Source organism: Nothobranchius furzeri, chromosome 15 (genome assembly GCF_043380555.1).
Source record: "Nothobranchius furzeri strain GRZ-AD chromosome 15, NfurGRZ-RIMD1, whole genome shotgun sequence".
Classification (NCBI taxonomy): domain Eukaryota; kingdom Metazoa; phylum Chordata; class Actinopteri; order Cyprinodontiformes; family Nothobranchiidae; genus Nothobranchius; species Nothobranchius furzeri.
This window is the reverse complement of record NC_091755.1, coordinates 51,259,953-51,283,802: the sequence shown is the minus strand read 5'-3', so window position 1 is coordinate 51,283,802 and position 23,850 is coordinate 51,259,953. Positions and strand designations below refer to the sequence as shown.

Below are 23,850 nucleotides of genomic sequence, written 5' to 3'. Positions count from 1 at the left end.
ATTCAAAAACTTTTACTTCGAGTTTCATTTTGTCCGTGCTAATCTATCACAAAGGTGCGACCGGTGTGTTTGTGTTTTAGCAGGAAGGACCATAGTGGCTTTGTCCTTGAACAAAACCCCTCTACTTCCTGTTCTTCACACAGGTGGTCTGTCACGATGGAGCTGATTCATGACGGCGTGGCTTTGTGCAGGCAGACTGCACTCAGTCTGGCTGGAAGTGTCTTTGCTGAGTACGTATCCGCTCTCCAACTCAGCCACTTCACATTAAACACTTCCTGAAGAGCCAAAACGAGTGGAAATAATCCATCAAAAATATGACCTCCTCAGCCAAGAGGATGTGACACGACGTAAACAGCTCTATACCCTGTTTTGTTTTGGATCTGCATCAAACGAAAAATAGGACGTGATTCTTCTGCGTTCTTGGACCGCGGCTGAATAAAAGCTGAACTGAAAGCATCTTTCAGAAGTTTTCACACATTTTTAGAACACCGTTGCCTTTGGAGAGAACAAACCTGCAGGTAAAAACGAATAAATGCAAAGGTCATGAGAGTAATTGCTTTGATATTTACAAAGTAGGAACGTGAGGAAATATGAAAGGAAAACTGCTCTTGTGCGCTGAATAGTTTCAACAAACACAAAAAGAAAAGATAAAAGAGAAATATTCATTTTTCTTTTTTTGGTTCTTTGGTTTTGAAAAGAGGAGAGCAGAGTTGTTGGAATCCAAATTACTCAGGCTTTTCATTTTTATAGCATTGATGTTCCCACGGTTTTGTTTTGTGTGTTTTGAAGCAAAGAAGGATTTACTGTTGAGCCCAAAAAAATTACCGTTTTCAATTTAAAAAATAGATCTGAAGTAGATTTTGTTGGGGATGAAAACATTTTTCGTGTTTTGTCCCTGGTAAGTAGAAGTTGTGGAGAAAAATTCAGACTTGCCCAAAGGCACAACAACAGCTTTCTCTGGTGGGAGCCGGAATCAAACCCGCAGCCTTTCGATCATAGGACAACCCGCTCTACCTCCTCAGCGACTGCTGTCCCATTTAGAATAGAATAGAATAGAATAGAATAGAATAGAATAGAATAGAATAGAATACCTTTATTGTCACTATACAATTGTAAAATGAGATACAGAGCATCTCATAATCAGTATAACAAAAACATGCTGGGGGGGACAGTTCTGCAGTGCTACATACATATGGACAGTAATAGTGTTATGTATATACAGTTATTGCACATAGAATTGGTACAAATAAATAGTGGTGGTCAACAGAGGAAGTGGGAAGTGGGGGGCGGTGTTATCAGTGCATGTGTGAGTTCAGGGTGGTTATTGCTTTGGGGAAGAAACTGTTTTTGAGTCTGTTGGTTTTTGTATTAATGCACCTGTAACGCTTCCCTGAGGGAAGCAGTCTGAACATGTAGAAGCCAGGGTGGGAGCTGTCCTTGATAATGTTTGCTGCCCTACTGAGGCAGCGGGAGGAATAAATGTCTATCGGGGGATGGGGGTTTGCAGCCGATGATCTTCTGTGCTGTCTTTACCGCACTCTGAAGCCTCACTCTATCCGCCTTGGTGCAGCTGCCGTACCATAACGTGATGCAGAAGGTTAGCAGGCTCTCAGTGGACGAACCAAAAGTTAAGGCAACTGGTTCCTCTAATTTGCTTAAATGTAAAGAGTAATTTACATTTTTTTTCCTAGTTAGGTTAAATGTAAATGTATGTTAATCTTTACATTTAAGCAACTAGGTTTAGCTGAACCAGTTGACATAACCTGTAAATAATTCAGTAGTGTGTGTGGCAAATGTACAGTTGAATGACTTCTCAGCAAGCTATAAGACTTTTACCACCATTATTATTATTATTATTATTGTTAAAATTAAGTGGTTAGCCAGTGACTTTTCCAGCTATCCCAGTTGTTTTGGAACCACACGTGATTTAGGAAAAGCTAAACATGAAAAACAAACCCGCTGATCGACCGCGTGGCCCGTTTGGGCTCAGCGTGTTTCTGGGAAATTCTCATAACAAGTTGAGTGATAAAATCCAGCTGTTTCTGGGTCTGATTTGTGAAGCAGCTGCCTGAAAACTGAAGTCTCTATATTTGTGTCCTACCTGGTGTTTTTCATATGATGATGTAATTCCGTTATTTTAGTAAAATGGCGAGTTGCTTTTTTCGAACTGAAAGCGGACTGTGGTTTGAAAATGAGTCCTGTCCCGGTTTCTCACGCTCTCCTATTTTGGTCCAGTCCATCTTTTATTCATTCTCCTGTGTTTGTCCTTTCTTATTCATTCAGTCACTCCACTTCTTTTTTTCTTCTTCTTAATTTATTGTCTCATTTGCTTTGCACCATCATCAGTCACCACCACCCTGACTCCACCCACCACACCAGGGCTCAGAACCCATCAGCAGTGTGGACTGATATGTCTGCAGGATCCCCTCTGATATCAGATTTAGCACCCAAAGTGTCTGAATCTGCACATTTCCTTTGTGTTTCAGTTTCACATAACCAGCAAAACGCAGATGCACTTATGGTCAGATCCACGCATGGTTTAGCCATCAAGCTCGACTAAGTTTTAGCCATTTTTGTGTTTGCTAATGTTGCTCATCTGTAATCAGATCAAGACATATGTTTATGTTTATTCATTTAGCAGACGCTTTTATCCAAAGCAACTTACAATTTATAACCTATAGGGCATGCTGTGATCTGTGGGGGGAACCGGAGTACCCGGAGGAAACCTACGCATGCATGGGGACAACACGCAACTCCACGTAGAAAGGCCGCAGCCGAGTTTCGAACCTGCAACCTTCGTGCTGCGAGGCAACAGTGCTAACCACTGCACCACCATGCAGCCCCACTTACGTGTAGTGATCAATTAATGTAGGCTTCTTTGAATGTCATGAAATATTTTTGATAAAATAGGCAAAAACGCACAGACACAGGCAAAAACATTATTGTCTACCTTTCAATTGAAAATTTTGAACAGCAATCGATTGTAAAGTGTCCTTCACAGAAACCTGTTAACATAAATCCAGTGTAGTCTGATCAAACTTGTGTTTTTGCCACGATAATCAGCTGATCAATCAGACAAACATGCACTGAGCTCATCCCCCAAAGCTCGTTTGAATGTTCTTGTGGCCCAAAATGTAAATGTGACAAATCGTCTGCTAATGAAGATTTTCTGAGCAGTCTCTGCAGAGACTTCCACTGCAGAAAGTCTGTTTAGTAATGAAATGCAGCCTCAAGACTGGAAACCACATCTATTTGTTTTTGCTTTTCATCCGTTTCTTTCTGCATACACAAGTTCTCCAAATCCTTTTACAGATTGCTTTCTTAGCAGAGCGATTTGCAAACCATCACGTTGTTATTTAAACTTTACCTAAAGTGCCCTGCTTTATTGGACTAGGTAATAAACGTGGCAGATCCAAACTGGACGAGAAGGCATGCTGACTATTCAGGGTCTTTCTACTAAATTTAGAATAGATGAGCGATGAGAGACTTTAGTGTCCTCAATCTGTGGTTCCAATTATAAGAGGGAAAGTGTGCAAGTAAAAGGGTAAAACACTTATTTATTTCACCCATAGTTACATATTCAGTCACGTATTTGCTATCAAGAGTCCTTCTTTATGTTTGAAGATATTACCAGAATAGAAAATAATGATCCATCCATCCATTCTCTTCCGCGTATCCGGAGTCAGGTCACGTAGCAGCCTGAGCGGAGAGTCCCAGTGCCCAAGGTATTGCCTGGTGAGCCGAGAGACAGTCCCTCCAGCGTGTCCTGGGTCTTCATTTGGTTCTCCTCCCAGTTGGACGTGCCCAGAAAACCACACCAGGGAGGTGTCCAGGAGGCATCCTAATCAAATGCCCGAGCCACCTCAAAGGGCTCCTCTCGATATGGAGGAGCACCGGATCTACTCCGAGCCCCTCCCGGATGACCGAGCTTCTCAACCTATGTCTAAGGGAGAGCCCAGCAACCCTGTGGGAAAAACTCATTTTGGCCCGCTTGTATCCGTGATCTCGTTCTTTTGGTGACCAAAAAAAAAAAAAAAAAAAACAATGAGAAAAAATAATGCTCAAGTTAAACTGACTGAACAAATAATTAATTATCCAGCTGAACCAACCATTAAAGAGACAATGTGTAGTTTTTACATTTAATCTCTGAAAATATCCATCGAAATGTTGTTGAAAATGAATAAAGTGATGTTCAGTCGTTGGTAAATATTGGTGGCTTTGTAACATAAACCCAGAAAAATTGTGTCTAAAGTAGGGTGCAGGTCTAAGTATCTGGGACACAACATATAAGACACTATCTTTCCTTCTGGCCGGCTCGGTCCTGCGCCTGCCGATGACACCACACTAGATGATTGGCTGGACATCGTTACCACGTTTGAAAACCATTAAGGCAGTAAGAAACAAATTTAATAACAAAATTGCTGAACTCTTTCTAAGCAGAATCGAAAAAGAGAAACAATATATTTTGGTTGAGTGGTGTTGCCGTAATTTGGTGTCATTGGCAGGCGCAGAACCCCAAGCAGATCTAGAAACTACAACGCCAGAAAACTAGCATCGGCACTGGTTTCTCTAGATGGGATTAACTTATGGACCATCAAAGTCTGAGGAGTCCCTCTGAGGTCACATGCTTTCTACTCCACAGGTAACAACATTTACTGTAATGTTATTTATTTAATTAGCGACAGTCATGGCAACATGGTGTAAAACTAACCTGAAGTGTATGCACTGCCCCCTAGTGGCAGGAACCTACAATCTACCACTTTGGGTAAATGAGTAAATGTTCAGAAATGTAGTTTTTCAGTTTTTTCCATGCAAAATTAAATAAATGCTGAAATGTTGTCAAGATGGAATCGTAATCTTACAAGCATTTATTCTAAATTATAGATTAGTTATAGGTGGACTGAATTGGTATTTCCCCCAGATATTTGCTAGTTTAACCCTTTAATCTCTGTACTGAACTGAACTAGAGGGGAGTGGGTTCTCCAAATGAATAATAATAACTAGGGATGTGTATTGGTGAAATTCTGGTGATACAATACGCATTACGATACAGGGGAGACGATACAATATATCACGATATATTGCGATATATTCAGTCAGACCATATTGGCGATTTTTTAGACTAAATTTATTGTAGGAAAATTCAATAAACAATCCAAACTGATACTTAACATGTTTAACCATAACAGAGGGATTTACATTTCAATGGTAAAAACAAAACCCATTACACACTGCTGCCAACTAGTGGTCGGTGTTTGAATTGCACCACAAGAAAAGAAAATACACAAATGTTTCCATGTAAATTCTTCCAAAAATTAGATACACGACTTTTGAATATCGATACATTTTTGCAAGAAAAAAATCACAATATATTGCGATATCGATATTTTCGATACATGGCTTTTGAATATTGATATAATATTGCTGAGGAAAATATCACGATATATTGCCGTAATCGACATTTTCTTACATCCCTAATAATAACAGATGATGAATAAATTGGTGTAAACCAATAAACGTTAAAATATTTATGTTCTTTCAGTAGTTTATGAGTTAAGTAATTCAATTTCCAACAAAGTAGAAATAAGTTTTGTTCTTAGAGGTCGCCATCTAGAGGTGGAAAAATGTACTGCACCTTGAGCCCCTCTCCCTACTGGCCGAATCAACGCCTCTCCTTCGTGAGCAGGAGCTAAAACACATTATTTTACAATTATTGTTCTTCTGTTATGCTGTTTATTTATATTTATTAAAGACTTACTTGTCCCTGATAAATGTCACCACATTGCATCTGTCCAGGTACTTCTGGAATTAAATGATTTAAAAAATCTTACACGAAGCTTTTTAATGCAAACATAACCCACACAATGATCGGAGTTAATCTTAATTAAATCTGACACCAGTACCAAACCTGGACTTGTAGGAACAGTTTGCTCTGGTGCTAAAACTGTCGGAGTGGAAGGAATGCAGCAGTTTTTTGAACACTGGTCTGGTTTATTGTTGCGATGTTCCACATGCCACACTCTCCCACTTCCCGAGCATTCAACCCATCACACGGCACGTCACCAGCATCGATATCCTCCACTGAAAAGCGTTAGCACATAGAGTGGAAATTGTAGCAGGAAGAGATTTGAAAGATGAGGTGTAACTGAAGAGCATGGACAATAAAATAAAAGGAACTGCTCTTTCTTTGGACCTTGGCAGTCCATGTGGATTTACAGCAGCCTAAATATCCCCAGTAAACCTGTGGCACACACACATGACACTGAAACAAATCATGCGTTTGCTGAGTGTTGCAAAACCCCCTTTTGGTTTGTGTCATTCCTTTTCTTTTTGTGATGTTTGTGTGCAGCTGAAAAAAATCTGTGTGAGGACTGCATTCATCCAAGCTCAATGCAGTCATGTATGAGAGCCAGTGGGCCACGGCTCGGCCTAGCTTGTGAATATTTGCTTTTCCAGCTGTTTCCTCGACTCACCCCAGGAGTGGGAGAGAGCGCGGTGTGTATGTGCACGTTCGTCTGGAGTCGGGGGCGTAAAAGCAAGATGGAGAGATTCAGAGTTCCAGGAAGGAAGCTAGCATGGGAGAAGAGAAGGCTGCAGAGAAAGTGTGTGTATATTAGTGTGTGTGTGTGTGTGTGTGCCATGTTCAGGCAGGGTGTCTCTCGTTACTAATGCAGATCGGTGTGTTTGTACAGTGAAAACGGCTTCTGGACAACGGAGGCATCTCACACCATCGATGATTTCTGTTTGTCTCATGCAAGCACAAACATGGAGGCTGCCCCCCCCCCCCTTCCTCCTCTGCCCGACAGACACACACCCAAATGCCTCGCTGCCCCTCGTATAGACCGATCCCGCCTCTCAGACACAAACCCACAAGGTTTGGCCTAGATTCCAGCACATGTACACACAGGCAGGCAGCAAGGAAAAGCAGTGAGCTCTAACACACACACACCCACACACACACACACACACACACACACACACACACACACACACACACACACACACACACACACACACACACACACACACACACACACACACACACACGAATGTCAATCAGAATGCATTTACATTAATCAGCTGCTTAGTTTTCTACTTTCTGCTCAGAATCGTGCCGAGGGCTAGCCGATGCATGCACATGCAGGCACAGTTATTCTCCCTTTGTTTATTTTAAATTTCTTTGTAAAATAGCAAATGCATTCATGTCTTCTTTGAAGACTGAGAATACAGGATGTTTTACATGCATGCGTTTTCAGTTTGATGATTAAATCATCATCATGCCCGATGAACGGTGTTATTCAGGTCTTTTTAGATTGATTTGCACAGGATGATCAGAATCTCTAAGCAAAACAAAACTGTTACCTCGCAGTGGGAATGTTGCAGCTTTCAATCCCGGCTGTGGCCGTGGAGTTAGCATGTTCACCCCGTGCATGCATGGGTTTTCTCCGGGTGATCTGGTATCCTCTCACAGACCAGAAACGTGTTTGTCGAGTTTACTGGAGACTCTTAATTTTCCTTAAGTGTGTGTGAATGTTTATTTGTCTCTGTGTGTCCCTGTGAGGGACTGGCAACCTGTGCAAGGTGTCGCCCACCTCTCATGTCCCCAATCAGACGAGCAAATCTGTACAGTCAGAAATAATCTCGGTTTCTCCAATCTGGAGGTTTCCAGCTATCTTTCCAAAACAAGGTTGCATAATTAAAGCAGAGGTTTTCTCAGAGGGGGGGGGGGGCATCTAGAGGTGGAAAAAAAAGTTCTGCACCTGAAGCCCGTCACTACGTCCATCATGAACGGCTGGATGCAGCGCCTCTCCTTTGTGAACATGCACTCCCGCCCAGCTAACTGAAGTAAAGAGCATTGTTTTACAACATTCTCACAGTGTGCTGGTTGTTGGTAGATATATGAAGACTTACTTGTTGTTGAGAACTGTCGCCAACTCTGCTCAAGTCAAGTTACTTCCACAAACACGTGTGCACGCTCTGTGATTGACATGGACGGCGTTCTGATGAAATTGCGTGAGGATGCACGGGATAGGGGACAGGCTCAGCAAAATAAAGTTCTGCATATTATATCACAGCTCAAGATGAGAAGCATCACTTTCCAAAGATCTAAAGTGAGGGAAAACTCTGCATTGTCACTTTAAAGCTGCAAGGGCAAATTAGAAAAACAACTGAGCTTAAACCATTTTTCTCATGCCTCTTTTCATCGTTCTCATATAGTTTAGCTACAAATATATTGTGGAGATTAAATAAAACACACACAAAAAAGTAAGTTTGTTTTCTCGCATTTGTCTAAAAACCTCTGCCAATAACCTCAAGCAACGATTGGACCATCCTGTTGTTGGTCTCGCCAAATCACAACACTCACGCACTTCCCTGGGTCCTCCACACATCACACACTCATGCATTCAGCAGCAGAACACCAGCGGTGTGAGAGGCTCTCCGCTCAGTGACACCAGAGAAGAAGAAACAGCCGGCTGCTACCACTTCCACTTTGGGACAAACTATTAGAGTCTAAAACAGGAAAACGCCATTAGGAGTCACAGACAGCAAAAGACATTTGGATCTAGAAACCGGCGACTAGTGTCGTGCACTATCTCGTTTCCTCTTGAAATGCGGGTGTCGGTTCTGGCAGACGCGTCTCAGTAAAGATACCCGAGAGGAGGGGGCGGCCGTTCTGTAGATTCAAGCAGCTTTAAGTCTAGGTTTAATCTTGTTTTTGCGTGACTTTTTCAAAGTGCTGGCTTTAACCTGATATGAAGGACCTTAACACGCAGTCTGATGCTCCTGCTTACAGAAAGGTCAGAGGTTGGCTCCATGAGTTGGCCAAACGCCTAAAGCACAGATGATACATCCTTAATAAAGAACACGGCCCATCTCCTCACTCTGCGTTAAGGATTAATGATGTAAATCGCCTGTAATTACCGGGACAACTGATGTGCTTTGATATGACCTCCTAGTGACTCAGAGCAGAGTCCCGTGAACTCCTGTACTACAAGTACTGGCTGGGTTTTCTGTTTCACCATATAGCACGCACAGATTCAAAACTTTTTTCCACTAACCTCTGCTGCTCTTGGCTTGTGTGGTCCATACTATCAGTTACCTATAGTTTCCAGTACAGAGAGCCTGGAGAGGTAGAGATAAGCACAATGGATCTGTCATATATTATGTATAGGTAAAATATCAATAATTAATATTGAGAAAAGATGCATCCCTTCGACAAATGTGAAATGGGTGCTTTTACACTCAAATGAACCTTTAACAGCCATATTTTACTGCTTCCCTTATTTATATTTATAATTTGAAATATGTTTCCTCTTCAATGCTAATACATAGCTATATACGTATTATAACATATTGAAGCAACCGTTGCTTTGGAAAAAAACAAATTTATGAAATCCAAATATGTTTTATGATTTTTATTAATGAATTATTGAATTAAAGCCTTATTTATCTTTATTATAGACAATTCATGTTGTTGAAACTGTAGAAATTTAAGTTAACAAGTAAAATGTAATATGACAAAATAAGAAAACATGCACAATGCAAGGTAAAAAAATTACCCAAAAATGGATACAAATAAACAAACAAGTAAAACTTTACGTTATTTTCTTCTCTACAACACAAAAAGTGAATAGATATGAGCATTCATTATCACATTTTTAAGTTTTTCCATTCATGTTCCCACTCTCAGTAAATATTCTGCCATTTTTTCCACACAGTATTTTGTTTTTATTTTATTATAAAATGTATAAATTCAATATTCAGAATCTTTAAAGAATTTCTGTTTTCTTTTTCACTGTGGATATTTTACTCTTTATTCTTCATTTTTCATTCTTGCTTCCTTCCTGTTTTCTACACTGTTGCTTTGCGTTCTAGATTAGTAATTAAATGGTAAATAAATTATATATATATAAAAAACTATGAGCGCTAAAATATTTTCACATTATTCTGGAACGTAGAATTGGGCAAATATATTTATTTTACTTTTAAAACGAGAGAACTCTTTTTCAAGAATTTTCAATTTTGTTTGTTTTTTAAATTAAGTTCTGAATACTTAAAATGATCGACAATATTTTAAGAACGTTCATTAATAATGGTTTAACCCCAATATGTTTTTTTATGTGTAAAAATGCTTGAATTTAATCAATTTTAAACACTTACTATCAGGCTATCGCCTACGTCACGACACGCCCCTATATGGTGAGTACTGCTGAAAAAAAGGCAACATTTGATTGACAAGCAGCTCCGCCAATAGGAGAGCTAAGCATTCCAGAGTGGAGAGCTGTGATTGGATGGCGGGTGGATAATATGTATGTATAGATATGCCTGAGTGGGAAACCGTGTGGGCGGGACTATGTAGAAGTACTGTCCATCTGTGGCGATACCGACCCCCCCAAAAAATAAAAAAACTGGACTAACGGAGTGTCCGCTTACGTTGCTCTTCGCGTGAAGTAGTGTAAGTTGTTTTTGCATTGTCGTTTTACCGGGAGTCTGCCTCGTTTATGTTTTTAAAGGTAGCGCTGCTGTTACTAGTTGTTTCGCGGTGCCGAGAAGTGCCTGGAAGCCCGCACGCTTTGAGGCCAGTAAAGTGTGCAGCTGGTAAGGTAGCGCTAGCTGTTGTTATTGCTCTATAGCGAGGTGCAATTGTCACAAACCGATAACACAAGGGATATACCCAGTCAGCCAGGGCGTTGTGTCACTGTGAATGGGTTATTCGCTGCCGCTACCCGTCTATAACATAACAGTATTATTTATTATTCGCACAGATGGTGGACATTTTCCGCACGTTTTCTTTTTTCCCTTACTAACTCGTGCTAGCTCGTGTTTTTGCTAGCTTGTTTTCCTAAAACGTGTGGAGAAACGGGTGGGCGTAGAGTCCCCCTTTTTTCTTTTTAAATGTGGCAAAGAATATGGCCGTGTGTGTTGGCACATGTACAAACCCCTGCAACCCGACTTAGTTAATTCGTGTTGTAGCCGGCCACCTAGCTTTTAGCCAGCAGCGCATTTAAAACAACTTCTCCCACCGGCCCGTCCACTTTGACATCCATATGCTTCATTTTCCTGTAAAACAAAAATAAATGCGCAGTTTGGTGAGCTAGCGAGCCAGCGACCAGGGGACAAAATAATAAAAAGCTTGAAAGTTGAAAATGTATGTAGCGTAACACTTGGGGTGTCCGGCGTCTCCCACATGACCCGAAACGAATCAGCGAACGGCCTCGAGTCGTTCTCTGGTTTCTCTTGTGAATTTCCAGATTTATTATTTTTTTGCGGAACGGTATGTCCGTGCAAGAAATGAAGGGACGTCAGCGCGGATCCACACCCCCATCCCCCACCCCTCCGCTGACCGTTAGATAGCCCTTCCTAATGCACCTCTTTCCTTTTTCTGTTGACAGTTCTGCTTTTCTGGAGAGAGGAAAAAGTTTTCTTTTTTTTCCAGCGTGGGGAAAGAATAATAAGAAAGACACCTTCAGCTCAGCTGGTTGTGGGAATTTGGCGACCTGGCTTCAGCATTTGGGTCTCTCTTTGCAACTCCACAAAGTGAAGGTTGATATGCCACATCAGGTAAGAACATAAACCACATTTCCTGTGTTTTTATGGTTTAAATGCTCGGGTTAGAGGTGAGTTTAACGAGCTGCTCCAAATGAGCATAGAAATCTGTTTTTGCAGCTCTTTGTTTTGTTTCCCAGCCTCCCAGTGTTTACATTGAGACCTCATGGTGTTCTACATTTCATCTCACATTTCAGCCTCCTTAAACTCGCCCTTGTCCTAGCTGTTTTGTGTGCACACGTATTGTTATAAACCAATGCATCCCTCCACATTCCACACCTTTGTGTCTGCAGCCAGATCCAGCGCAAATCCCTTTAAATAAGTTGCTAAAAAGATGCAAATGCGTGCAGGTTGATGGCATTTTCTTAAATCGACTTTCTATTGTGTAATAGGGTCCTAGAAATGCAAGGAGGTGTTGTGTATTTGCCTTACCGAAGGTTGTGAATCTGTGATATGTGTGTGTGATGCTGTAGGAAAGACAAAAGGGTAGACTAGCGTGAAGATGAGTAGAATGGACACAGATACGGTTCAGTCAGCTACTACAGGGGCATGCTGTGTCTGTTGACAGTGCTACAGTACAATGGAAAGTTGTTTTATATTGTCCAGATAAGTACTGCTGCAATTTATGTGCATTATCAGATAATATAGTCAGTCAGAGTATAACATCCAGGGACAAAATAGGCATGTTTTGATAAGATTGATTCATTCAGCAGGCCCGGCGTTCTAGATGTTGTGCATTTTGTGGACTGAGTATTTCCTCGGTTGTAATAGACCCTCATTAAATGGTATTTGTGTATTTTAAATGCTTCACTTTGATGCTTTTTAACTAACCTAAAATTTTGCTTTAAACGATAATTGCTAATTATTTTAATTTGATTGAAATCGGTAATTTGGTTTCTTTGAAGGGGGCTTGCATGAGGTATTTATGCACAATTAGTGAATTGTGTGCAATCTGTGCTGTTGGAACATGGGAACCTTTTCATAGTTATAACCATTGGAGATTGTCTGTTTTTCTTTGTGTGTGTGTGTGTGTGTGTGTGTGTTTACAAAATAGAATCTATAGGACGTTTAGAGATTTGGTACCAATTATTGGCTAAGATAACTCATCATTGAGTGATTATTTCAAATTAATGTGTTCAAATCAAATGTTGTTCATAACTGCAAATTATATTTTAGACACTAGGGCTGCACGATATTAGGAAAACCTGCGATATTCGATAACAGTGCTTAATATTGCGATATCGATATTACTCACGATAAATGAACAAATGCTTAAGTATGCAGTGTTGATGTCGTCTGTTGTGTGATGTCTGCTCTGGGTTCAAAGCAAACAAAGACTAATGCATGAATTCCATTACAACATAACATTTTTGTTGCAAACATATGCAGCTGCACCTGCTACTGTATTAGCAGCAAAACAACAAACTGCATGCATGCAGTTTCTCAGTGACTTTAAAACATCACCACCACCATAAAACTTTTTCTGATGCTCCAAATACAGAAAAACATCCCTTACCAGGATTTTGAATAAATAAAAATATCGGAAAATAAGTTTAAATGTTAAAAAAACAACATCACTTACATGCAACAGCAAATTCTCTCATTGAAATGGGCCACTACTGTAATGCACCCCTCAAATGCACTGACAAGGATTAAAAACTTTTACATCCCCGTTTAAATTTATATTTGGCTTATCTGTATGAGAGGCTGAACTAAAATTCAGCAGGATGTATATAAACTATTAGTATTTTACTAATGATGCTACTTTCATTCACACTTTTTAAAGTGGTTCTAGAATTTAAAACCACATTTACCTTGTTGTTGTTGAAGGTTGGCAACTTAGGTTTCAAATGTACCATCTGTTATTTTAATGGCCGTGAGGAAATGGTGAAGTCTGAGTCACACGCCCTTAAGTTTGCATGTCCCAACCTACTTCACAATTGGGAATGCATGAATGTTGGTGCAGGTTGGGTCTGCCAGCCACAGAACAACGTTAGCCCAAGCTACTGCTAACCACTTGTTGAGTGAGGGGAAAACTACAAAGAAGAACATTGGCGTACGCACATAACGTTCCAGGATGTACTGGATAGATCCGGACTTTCTGGATATTATACGTGACTGAGTTTATGGCTTCAGGCTGGATCATAGAGCCATCAGGGTAAACCGACCAATCAGCACGCAGCCCGTTTAATGTTCAGCCTTCCTATTATAACGATTTATTACGGGGTTTTTATGGAGCCATTGTGAGCCCCAACAAAGTTTTGCATACTCTAAAGAGGCTCAAAGAACCGTTTCCAATTGTAGAGAGAAAGTTCTTCTAGACCTTTAAGTTTAAGCTGGATTGTTTTATTATTGTACGCAAACCCCCTTTACCCTCTGTTAAATAACATTAAGGTTAACTTGACTTCAGTGGTGCCTATCAACCTCTTTAAAGGTGCAACCCTTAAGTAACCATAACGTTATGAAGGGAAAACATCATAAACTAAAGACCATTCAGTGTTACTTGTCCAGATTATGGGTTTGTAGAACAATTTGCTTTTTTTGCTTGATTACACCATCTTCTTGCACTTTGTAATCATACCAGGTTGCTGCAGCAGTTTGTTTTGAGTAAACACACCACACTATCAACAGCATAACCCACTGACCACGTACCTCCCACTGTTTTCGATGAAAGCCTTGCACGCCAAAGTGTTTTTGGTATACCCACTGAAAATCGCCTGCTGTATAAATCTTTGCAGCGCACTGAGTAAATGTTGAGTTTATCACTTTCCTGGAGAAGGTAGAAGCTGAGAGCTATTGACAAATTAGAAAGTTGTTGTTCTTTTTTGTTATTCCATCATTTACAGGTTCAAGTTTTCTTCCTAGGACCCCAGTGGGATATGGAGGGGTGTTTTCCATAATGAGGTGCTTAGTAGAACACATTGTGCTTCAGAAGTTTTCACTCTCTTCATTTATAGGCACGTAATAAATGATAACAGATGTAGAGGGTCTTCAAGGTGTAGCGTAAGCTTTTTTTTTTTTATAAAACCTAGGTGGCATCAAAAGCATGTGTGCATGAACGCACGCACACACACGTGTGTGAATACCTTCGGGGTACTACACACCTCTTTGTGACGTTGTTTTCCCATCGGCGTTTTGTTGTTCAGAGGAAGTAGAAATGTTTTTTTCTGCTGTCATGTATCATTACAATTCTGTCAAGGTCTCATGAGGTGAACGTAATTGAATCCAAAACCTTTATTGTGCCAGAGGAGATTGCATCCTGACATTGGTAGAAACCGGTTTTTAACGAGGAAATTGCAGTTGAGGAATAATTTTTATTATGGTAGGTTCCTGTTACTAAAGGAATATTAACCCTTTAAGACCCGGCGGGCGTGCTGGCGCTTCCATTTGCATATCTGTGTTCAAAAGCTTGTAGAACTGAAACTATATAAGATAGAACAAATTTTGTTTTGCATATTAAACCGGAGTTACTCTTAAATCTCACACACTGAACGCGTCCCGGAGCGCTGCGTATTTACGCTAATGAGTTTGCAAAAAACAATCAAAATGCGCAAATAAGAAAAGCGTTTTCATTCAGACACAGACGCTGTGTCGTTCTGGTCTGCAGCTCACATGGCTTCACACGCTAGAATAAACATCATCACGTTGTCAACGTGAACTGTCACATGATTAGCACTCACCCAATCACCTGCTTTGATGTCATTTTCCCGCAAATTGTAGTTCTTTGTAGTCCCAGTCTTTTGGCTTTTTCTTGTGCTTTTTCGCAATAATACGTTTAGACAAACACATCCTACGCACATCACACACTCACTACACACTCCTGACACACACACACACACCACTACGAACGTTTTGATGACTCACGGACCCGCCAAACGGTACATCTTCCCTCCTCGAAGCAGATGACACCATTACAGCGCCGGAGGATGTTTAAGTTTTACTTTCAGTTTCCTCACGTATATATTCATGCAATATTCTTTATTATTGTTATTATTATTAGTGAGAGAAAAGGAAAACTATATACTACATAAAAATTAGCTGCAAATATTCAACATTATTAGACTCCTGTAGATTATTATTATTTATGTTTTCGTTTTTGTTACAGTTTATATAAGTGAGTGTATCTCAGAAACAATTTTATGGAAACACTTCTAATAAATTTGTGGTTGTTTGAAAGGATTGTGTGAAACTTTTTTCCATTGACAATTTTGACGGATAAAGCTGTGGCATTTCTGTATAATGAAAAATATGTGTAAAAACAAACGATTTTCAATTTCTGTATAGATAATTGCATTTTTTAGTAAAATATTTTGTTGCTATGTACTTTTTACATTTATATAATTAAAATTCAGAATGTAAGGGTTGTATTGATGTATAGAAAGTTGAAATACTCCAAAAAATGGCACCACAGCATGTAAATATGTAAATAGAAGGTCTGGCGAACTTGCTCTATGGCAGGTCTTAAAGGGTTAATAAATAATGAGGATTTAATTTGCAGGATCAAAATGACTTAGAAATTTCTTGTGTTTTGAAGCCATTACGCCTCTTTTCTGCACAGCGGTGTACTTTGTCCCCCTCCTTGAATACTTGCTTCCCGCCAGGCCCTGGCATGCTGAGCCAAGCTTGAGCCAAGTCCACCGTCACCTAGGCCTCGTGTTGCTGCCGTCCGAGCCTCCCCCTGGTGGAGTCTGCTGACTGAAGAGGACTGATGGTTCCTCTTGAGACTTGAGAGACAGACTTCTCATTCAAAACGCTCTTTTAGTCTGGGGAAGAAGTCTGAGTAACGTTGTACAATAAATAGTAAAAAGCAGCAGCCGGTTTCTGGTATGTTTGCTACCGTTGAAAGATACATTTATGTCAGAGGATGATTTATTAGTTGTTACGCAGATTTATTTATTTATTTATTTTTAGCCGTGATGTTTCTGGTTTGGGGCTTTGAGGATTCATAAGATTAAGTAAATTTGCATCCCTGACATTTTTTCTGCTTAATATAAACAGTCAGAAAGTGAAAGACTATGGAAGGTTACGAGCATAAAATCTATGCAGCACAATTGTTAGACACCACAGTAGATTTTTGGAACAATGCTGTGAGTAAATAAGCCGTTAGGTCACACGTAAGCTTCATATATATAACAGTGTATTGCGGCAATACTTTTATTTTGAAAATTACAAGAGATTTTACACTGAAACTGTGTGTGATTTCCTGTCTAGACCCAGGGTTTCCCCCAGCGCTTTATAAGCCTGGCAGCCCGCCAGGCTTTGCTTGGCCACCCGCCAGGCTAAGCGTCATGCCCCGCCCCCCTCCCCGACCCTACTATGTCCGCTGACACAAACGGTGCAACGAAACTAGAGCCTTACATCAGCTGATACTGGTGAGAAACAGCAGCGGAATGTGTGCAAACCCCCCCCACCCCCACCCCTGCTCTCACGGAGGAACGCTGTGGGACGGAGCGCGCGACCCCCCCCGACGGCCGAATCCGCCAGGCTTAACTAATTTTCTGGGGGAAACCCTGTTTATGATTAAAACAGGATTATATTTCTGCACTTCTTCATTCTCTCTATTGAATTTCCCTTTTCTTAGTCACATAGTGCTGGTCCTGTCACATCTCTCCGTGTGGTTAAAGATTTTTATCATCCACGAAAGAAAAGGTGCCACAGACACCAGGTGTTGGTAGTGGCAAAACGCTTAAAGCTTCTTTCCTGAGTATTTCTCTTATTCAATGGCACCATCTAGCAGGGATGCACCAATACGGTACTGGTATCGGTATCGGCACCGATACGATATCATTATCGGTATCGGTAAACGTTAACCGATACCAGGAACCAATACCAATGCAGTTGCTTGAAAATGGCTTCCCTGTAACTTGTCATTTCTGTTCACCTAATATTTTAGTTTTGTTATGATTTCCATTCATATATTTTACTTTTTATCGACCTCACAGTCTTTTCCTGTTGAAAGCAGAGAAGAAAATAAAATCTGTATTCCAAATCATTGCATTTTTTTGTGTGGTAGAAGTATTGGTAATCGGTATCGGCGAGTACTCAGATCCAAGTATCGGTATCGTATCAGTTTGGAAAAAAGTGGTATTGTTGCATCCCTACCATCTAGTGGCTGACAAGCACATCATACAAAAACTCTGTTGATCTGTTTTAAGATCGCAACTTCACGCTTCTGTTTATTATGTGCATCTGTAGCCGACAAACAGAGCTAAAACATGTTGTTTTACAGGTATTATTCTCATGTCATGTTGTGTTCTCACATATTTATATTTTTAGAGACTTGCTTGTCGGTGAAAAGTTCATCAACTCTGCATCTGCCGAGATATTCCTTAAATTTGAAGCAAGTAAGCGGTAGTCTAACGCTATTGGTTAGTTCTGGTCGGCGCTCAGTTTCCTATTGCACGGAGCTCTGCGTGGCAGGGGGCGTGCTTAGCGAAAAAAAAAGACATATTGCTTGCTTACATTTCATCACAGTATATGATGAGACAATCACTTTTACGGATTTCTGAACAATTATACATCATTTATGAAAGGGGAAAACTCTGGAAAGCAGCTTTAAGCTTCCAATTGCTGGACAGAGATCAAATCACAACTGGAAGAATAAATTGGGAATAGAACTGGGGGAAACATGTCGGATTACCGTCCCATAAATCTCAGTCCCCTTTTCGGCCCTTTATGTCAATGTGCTAAACAGGAGCTAATGGATTCCTTATGAGAGGTAATTGTGTAGCGACGGCATGAAGCTTTGGTCTTGTGGCCGGTGTGATTAGATCTGTTTGAATTCCCTAAGGAGCTCAGTGAGATAAACATCTATCGCAGCTCAACTCGCAGTCTTAAGGTCACGCGGGTTGACACAAACGTACTTGTGACAGAATAAAAAGTTCTCAAAGTTTCACATGTGAGGGAAGCATAGTGGTAAATGATGGTTGAGATCACAAGGTCTGTGTAGAATGTTGTGGTTTGGAGGAACGTAGCATAACTGTGCCAGGGTGAGATGCTCCATTCCCGCAAAACCAAGAAAAAGCATTGCTGTTGAAAATAACAGGCTGTTTTGGATGAACGAGTGCCCACCAAGATGGCCAACACTAGTATTTAGAAAGAGTGTTTTAGGTATTTAAATTTGCTGTATGCAATATTCATAAGGTTTCTTTGCAGTCACGCTCATCTTTCAAGAAAGCATGATGTTTTTAAATTGTTTTATTTTCCCCATTCATTATCTTTATTTCATTTTTTTTATTCAATCACATTTTCAACCTTTTATATGGGTGAATGCAAGCCTTCCCCTCCATTGCTTTATACTAAAACAACTGGTTACAAAATGTTTTTTCTGACTTAACTAACTCTGGGGAATCTAACAACACACAAGTTTAGGGACAGAAGATCCCTATAAGAATATTAAAATAATAAAAATGCAGCAATAAATAAAACGTAATACTTGTGCTTTGTAACAAAGTAACACCCTGTGGAAGTTAGGGCTGGGGGTAAATGATTATTTTTAAAATGATTATTCTGACGATTATTTTACCAAATAGTCGACTAGTCTAATGACTAGACAATTAATCTAATGATTATTTTTCTATTGCACAGTTAATAAAAACCAAAAAATCTCTAATAAATTCTTCAAAAAAATGGATAAATTGTTACTGTAAGAGAATAAACACTACAGGCCTTCCATTTTGTGTAACACTGCTTTTATTGTGTTGCGGTTGGTTATGTTCTGGTGACGTGTAGAACTTGGGAGTGCAGGCTGCTGCCTGAGAGGTGGTTGGAGACGGAGTGTCTCCATGCTGCTTTGTTTTGGTCACTTATGTGCGTGAGGTGAGTGGTGTTACGAATCTTCCTGGAGAGTTTGGCTCGTGTGCAAAAAGGAAGGGACAATAACACGGGATTTAAAAGTTAAAATGATGATCGGGTTTATTTATAACTACAAAAAAAACATAAATCTTTCCATCCACAGGTTGGGAATAATGAAACTAATTCTGCCTGTGGGGAATTAAAACAAAAGTACAAATAAGTAGGGATGTCCCACTGGGCAAAGATTACAGGGTTCTGGACCACAAAAAGGATCTCCAAAGGTCCAAACTAAACTGGGCGGTTGAACCAAACTCAAGGTGATATTTTAAACTAAACCGAAAACCCACAACACTCTAAATGTAATAAAAGGGAGATCTACACAACAAAAAAGATTAACTCTAAACCAAAACGTAACAGCTTATCCAAACGCAAGAAGCTGTTAGCGAAAATGCTAACAGTAGCTTTACCAATGTTAAGTTCAAGTTACCAAGTTTAAATAAACCAAAAATACCCATCAAACAGACCAGCATGGAGGAGAGACTGCTACCACAAAAATAGCTCTCCTAATGTCTGAAAGAAGCTCCTTTATGAAGGGAGAAACGCTCCCGGTGATTTTCTACATCTGCGATTGAAACGAAGTAGCGCATTTGACCCCGGAAGTTGTCCGTTGCCGGGACACGAAGGCGGGCAACACAGGAAAGGAATCTAGTAGCGGACGGACATTGTTCCGGGTCTTCGGTATTTGGCGGAGATGTTAGTGAAGGCAGAGAAGAGGGCGAACTAGAGGAAAGACAGGCAGATTCCACCTCTATTTACAAACTCCTGGGGATGCAACAAGGGGGCGTGGTGCGTCGACTACCGGATCTGACGTCTACCAGTTTTTAGAATCGAGCCGTCGACATCATCGAGGCTTCGTTACAGCCCTAGTGGAAGTTAAGTTGGTGAACTTATTCACCCTGGACAGGAAATAATTGCACATAGGAAACATAAATAAGAATAAATAAAAAAAAAGTTCCAAAACAATAGTTTGTGTTCAAAGTTCAAAGGACTGGAGCCACACAACATGAGTTCATAAAGCTGGCGCCATCTGCTGGATAGGTAGCGCAAAATCGGCCATCTTTTTGACCAATAGCCGATACTGTTAATGACCCCAATATCGGCCGGTCGATACATCGGTCAGGCCCTATTTGGTATGTCCACCCTTTACCCTACAACACAGGCTCAAATCCTTTAGGCAAGCCTTCCCATGTTTTCTTTTTGTAAGCTTGTCCAAAACAATTCTAAAGGTCTATTTTTGAAGCTGGCTGCTTTTTCTTCCGTCTTCTGTCAAAATGATCACACACCGCTTCAGTAACGTTGACATCTTTGCCCTGGGGAAACGAGTCCATGACTTATAGTGTCCCGCCTTGCATTCTTCTATCCAGGTATGCCTTCACGGTAGCTTCGTCTTGAACACTCGTCCAGAAAACCACAGTTTTTACCCATCAGATGCTTGCCAGATGGTATTGCATAGGGGACTAAAATTTGACAGAACTTTGTGGTGGCTCAAATGCAATCACAAACCGTGACCAAGCCTCTATCGCGTTTTACAGAAGGCTATACTGTAGACCCCAGAGAGTGTGGAAAGAAATTTGGGTTATTCATGTGCAAAGATTCAGACAAGCATAGTTCCAAATTAATTAGACTGACTGTGTGGACGTTGTTGATTTTAATGAGATGAAAAAAAAAAGAAACTAAATAAACAGGAAGCAAAGTTTTTAGACATAACAATCAGATCAATCTAACTTGTGATGATTGCATATCAGTTACACACAAATATAAAAATGTACTATCTTCTTTTAGTAGCATGAAAGAAAGACTACTTACTGATGATCTCTGAACAGTGTTTTTAAAACATCGAGTAAAACACTTGGTCAGAATTGGTGAAGCTCATTACAAAAAGTTGCAACAGTAGATCAGACTGAGCTTTCACAGGACTTTGCACACTTTGGGACCACAGTATCATGGAGAGGTTTGACTGTCACATTGATTATTGTAAAACAGCGAGACACAAGTCAGTGTCAGACAATCATTGTAAAAGATGTCAAATTCCTAGGAAGTAAAAGATAGATAAAGGGTGCCTTGGGACTTCTTCTCAGTCCGGATTTGGATGTGTTCTTTCCAGAATAAATCTCTACAGATTAATAAAATGTAAGTGACTGTAATTCTGTTGAATATTTGAAATATTTGGCATGGGCACCAAGTTATGCCTTGGGTCAAAGAGAGGCCACTTAGCCATCTATTCCTTTTGCAGCATCCAGTCAGCTCAACTCAAAACGAAAATCTTTTTTGTAGCTGGGTTACTCACAGTTTAACTTGGCTACAGGACAGTTTATATTCCTAGCATGAAACCATTAATCCTTCTTGACAAGACTGGTCTACAGGTGACAGAAGCAACCGCGAAGGCCTGAAATATTCAGTGCGAGGTGGCATATAAAAAACTTGATAGAAGAACAATATAACAACAGATGCAGGGAAAGGAACAGATTTTAACTGGTGCTGGAAGTAAGAAAAGATTTTTACTAAATTATTAAAACAGAGTTTTTTTATGCAGTGTCGCACTCTTTGCTGCTAAAGCCTTTTTAGGAATCTTGCCCTACATTTGTGGATTACCCAGCCACCCTCAAAACTTCCCAAAGGATGCTTTTAGATCTTAGTTTGAATGTTTATTAAATCAGAAGGTAATGCATATATTTGTTAACAGCAGTCCATCGGGGCAGTTTTACCTTGCTTCTCTGGTTTTCTTACCTGATTTTCAGAGGTTGTGCAACAAAACAATTCATCACAAAAACTGTATTCATGTACCTTGTCCTTCTGTGACAAAACGGTCAATAACAATGTTTTATTTTCTTCTCTATTAATAGACGATCCCAACTTTTTGTGTAAAACATTAAAATAACAAGAGTGGATAAGCTTTCCAGAGTAGTTGGGATCAGATCAGTATTTTAGTACAAAGTATACTTGGGCTAATACTTATACTGGCGTTTATTTTCAGGCCTCAACGTAGATTTCTTTGAAATCCACTTTTATGTACATCACAAAGACGAGGCCAACTTCATTCTCTGTTCTATTCTTGCAAAACGTTAGACTGCATGCAGACCAGAATATCATCTGAACTTATGACTAAACTGATGCCTGTAAAATTCATTTTAGATCAGGGTTTGTCCGAAAACTGTCCAAGAGGACGTGTATTTTAAATTTCAAATGATTTGACTTTAGTTGTTTTTGTTAGATTGAAAATTCCTTCAGGAAATAGATTCTTGTCATTGTTAAAAAAAACACACACAAGTTTTTCATAGAAAGTCTGTTAAGCTGTGTTTGCTATTGCGTGGACTTGCTCTGGTTTAAGAGAAATACTTTAAGCATTTGAAAATCCCAGTTATAACTCTTTTTTTCCGTCTGTCTTTGGAGGCCCACTGTAAGGGGCAGTGTGTGAACTGCTTACAGTCCTCCTCAACCTTCCTCTCTCTCTTTTTTCCAACCTCTATTTCTTATTTTCACTTTTCCTGGTGTGACTGAAGTGCAAAACGGTAAGGACAAACCCTCTTAATAAGATTGGTTTTAGCTTAACAGCCCCCCTCAGAAGACTCCACCCTTTATACCCAGTCTATGGAACAATTGGTCATTTAAAACTTTGCACAAACTGATTTACTTCTGCACGCACATCTTAAATCAAGTTGGAAGTACTTCATTGCTACTGGCATAAATTATTTGCGCATCCTTGTCTCTGGGTTGCGTTTCGGTCCTGTGTGATACGTGTCCATACAGGCTCTGGATCATGTGTAGTTTCAGGGCAGTATGGGTGGATGCCAACAAGACTGGACGAAGCATTTGGGAAGTTTTGGGTTTGGAGCTGTTGCTCTTTTACACTCTTCTTGACGTGCAGTTATCAAACTCAACTTCCTGTTGTAGTTTTCTTCTGTCAATACGCGTTTATTGTTCCCTTTCATCTGATATGAGATTTCTGCTCTCACTTTTCTGTTTGTTGAGATCAAAACCTACGCTGGTAACATGGTGGATATTTAGAAACTCACTCTTGCGTTTTCCCACTGGGCTCGTCTTGCACTTGTGTGTTTACTGCAGTGCCCAAATCCAGGCCCTATTTCTGTTTGGGCTGTATGATTACAAAAACCAAGAACATCTCTCTGATCCTCGTTTTGGTTTGAATGTCATGCCTTCCACTTTACATCATCAGCTAGAAACATGAAACTTAACTGAGTTATTTTAGTTTTTGTAATATGATTAAATGACGAATCATTATTGGATGGAGTCTAAACGATGCAAACTGGTTTTGTTGAAATAACCGCTATAAGACATCAATATTGAGTAGAATCCTTATTTTATATCAGAAAATTATATATTTTTTCTCCTCTTTGGTCACTGCCTGTTTTTGGAGAAGACTCAGGATGAAGAGGTTATCCATTTTTAATCTCTACTGTGGCAAAGTTTCCTAAAGTGTCCTAAGACCAA

At 40.1% G+C, this 23,850-nt stretch overlaps 1 protein-coding gene across 5 annotated transcripts in view; it reads left to right on the top strand.

Annotated features, from left to right (window-relative positions):
* The first annotated feature begins 10,325 nt into the window (after nt 1-10,325).
* LOC107391321 (vitamin D3 receptor A) overlaps nt 10,326-23,850 on the top strand; it is an 88,482-nt gene continuing 74,957 nt past the window's right edge. For 2 of the 5 annotated variants that reach the window (XM_015968581.3, XM_070544981.1), the window contains exons 1-2: nt 10,326-10,456; nt 11,394-11,562. Coding sequence is in view for 3 of the 5 variants with exons in the window: in XM_070544981.1 (XP_070401082.1) it covers nt 11,551-11,562 (12 nt within the window). In the remaining 2 variants the exon portion in view is untranslated. The other 3 variants (XM_070544983.1, XM_070544984.1, XM_070544982.1) reach the window with 3 other exon arrangements.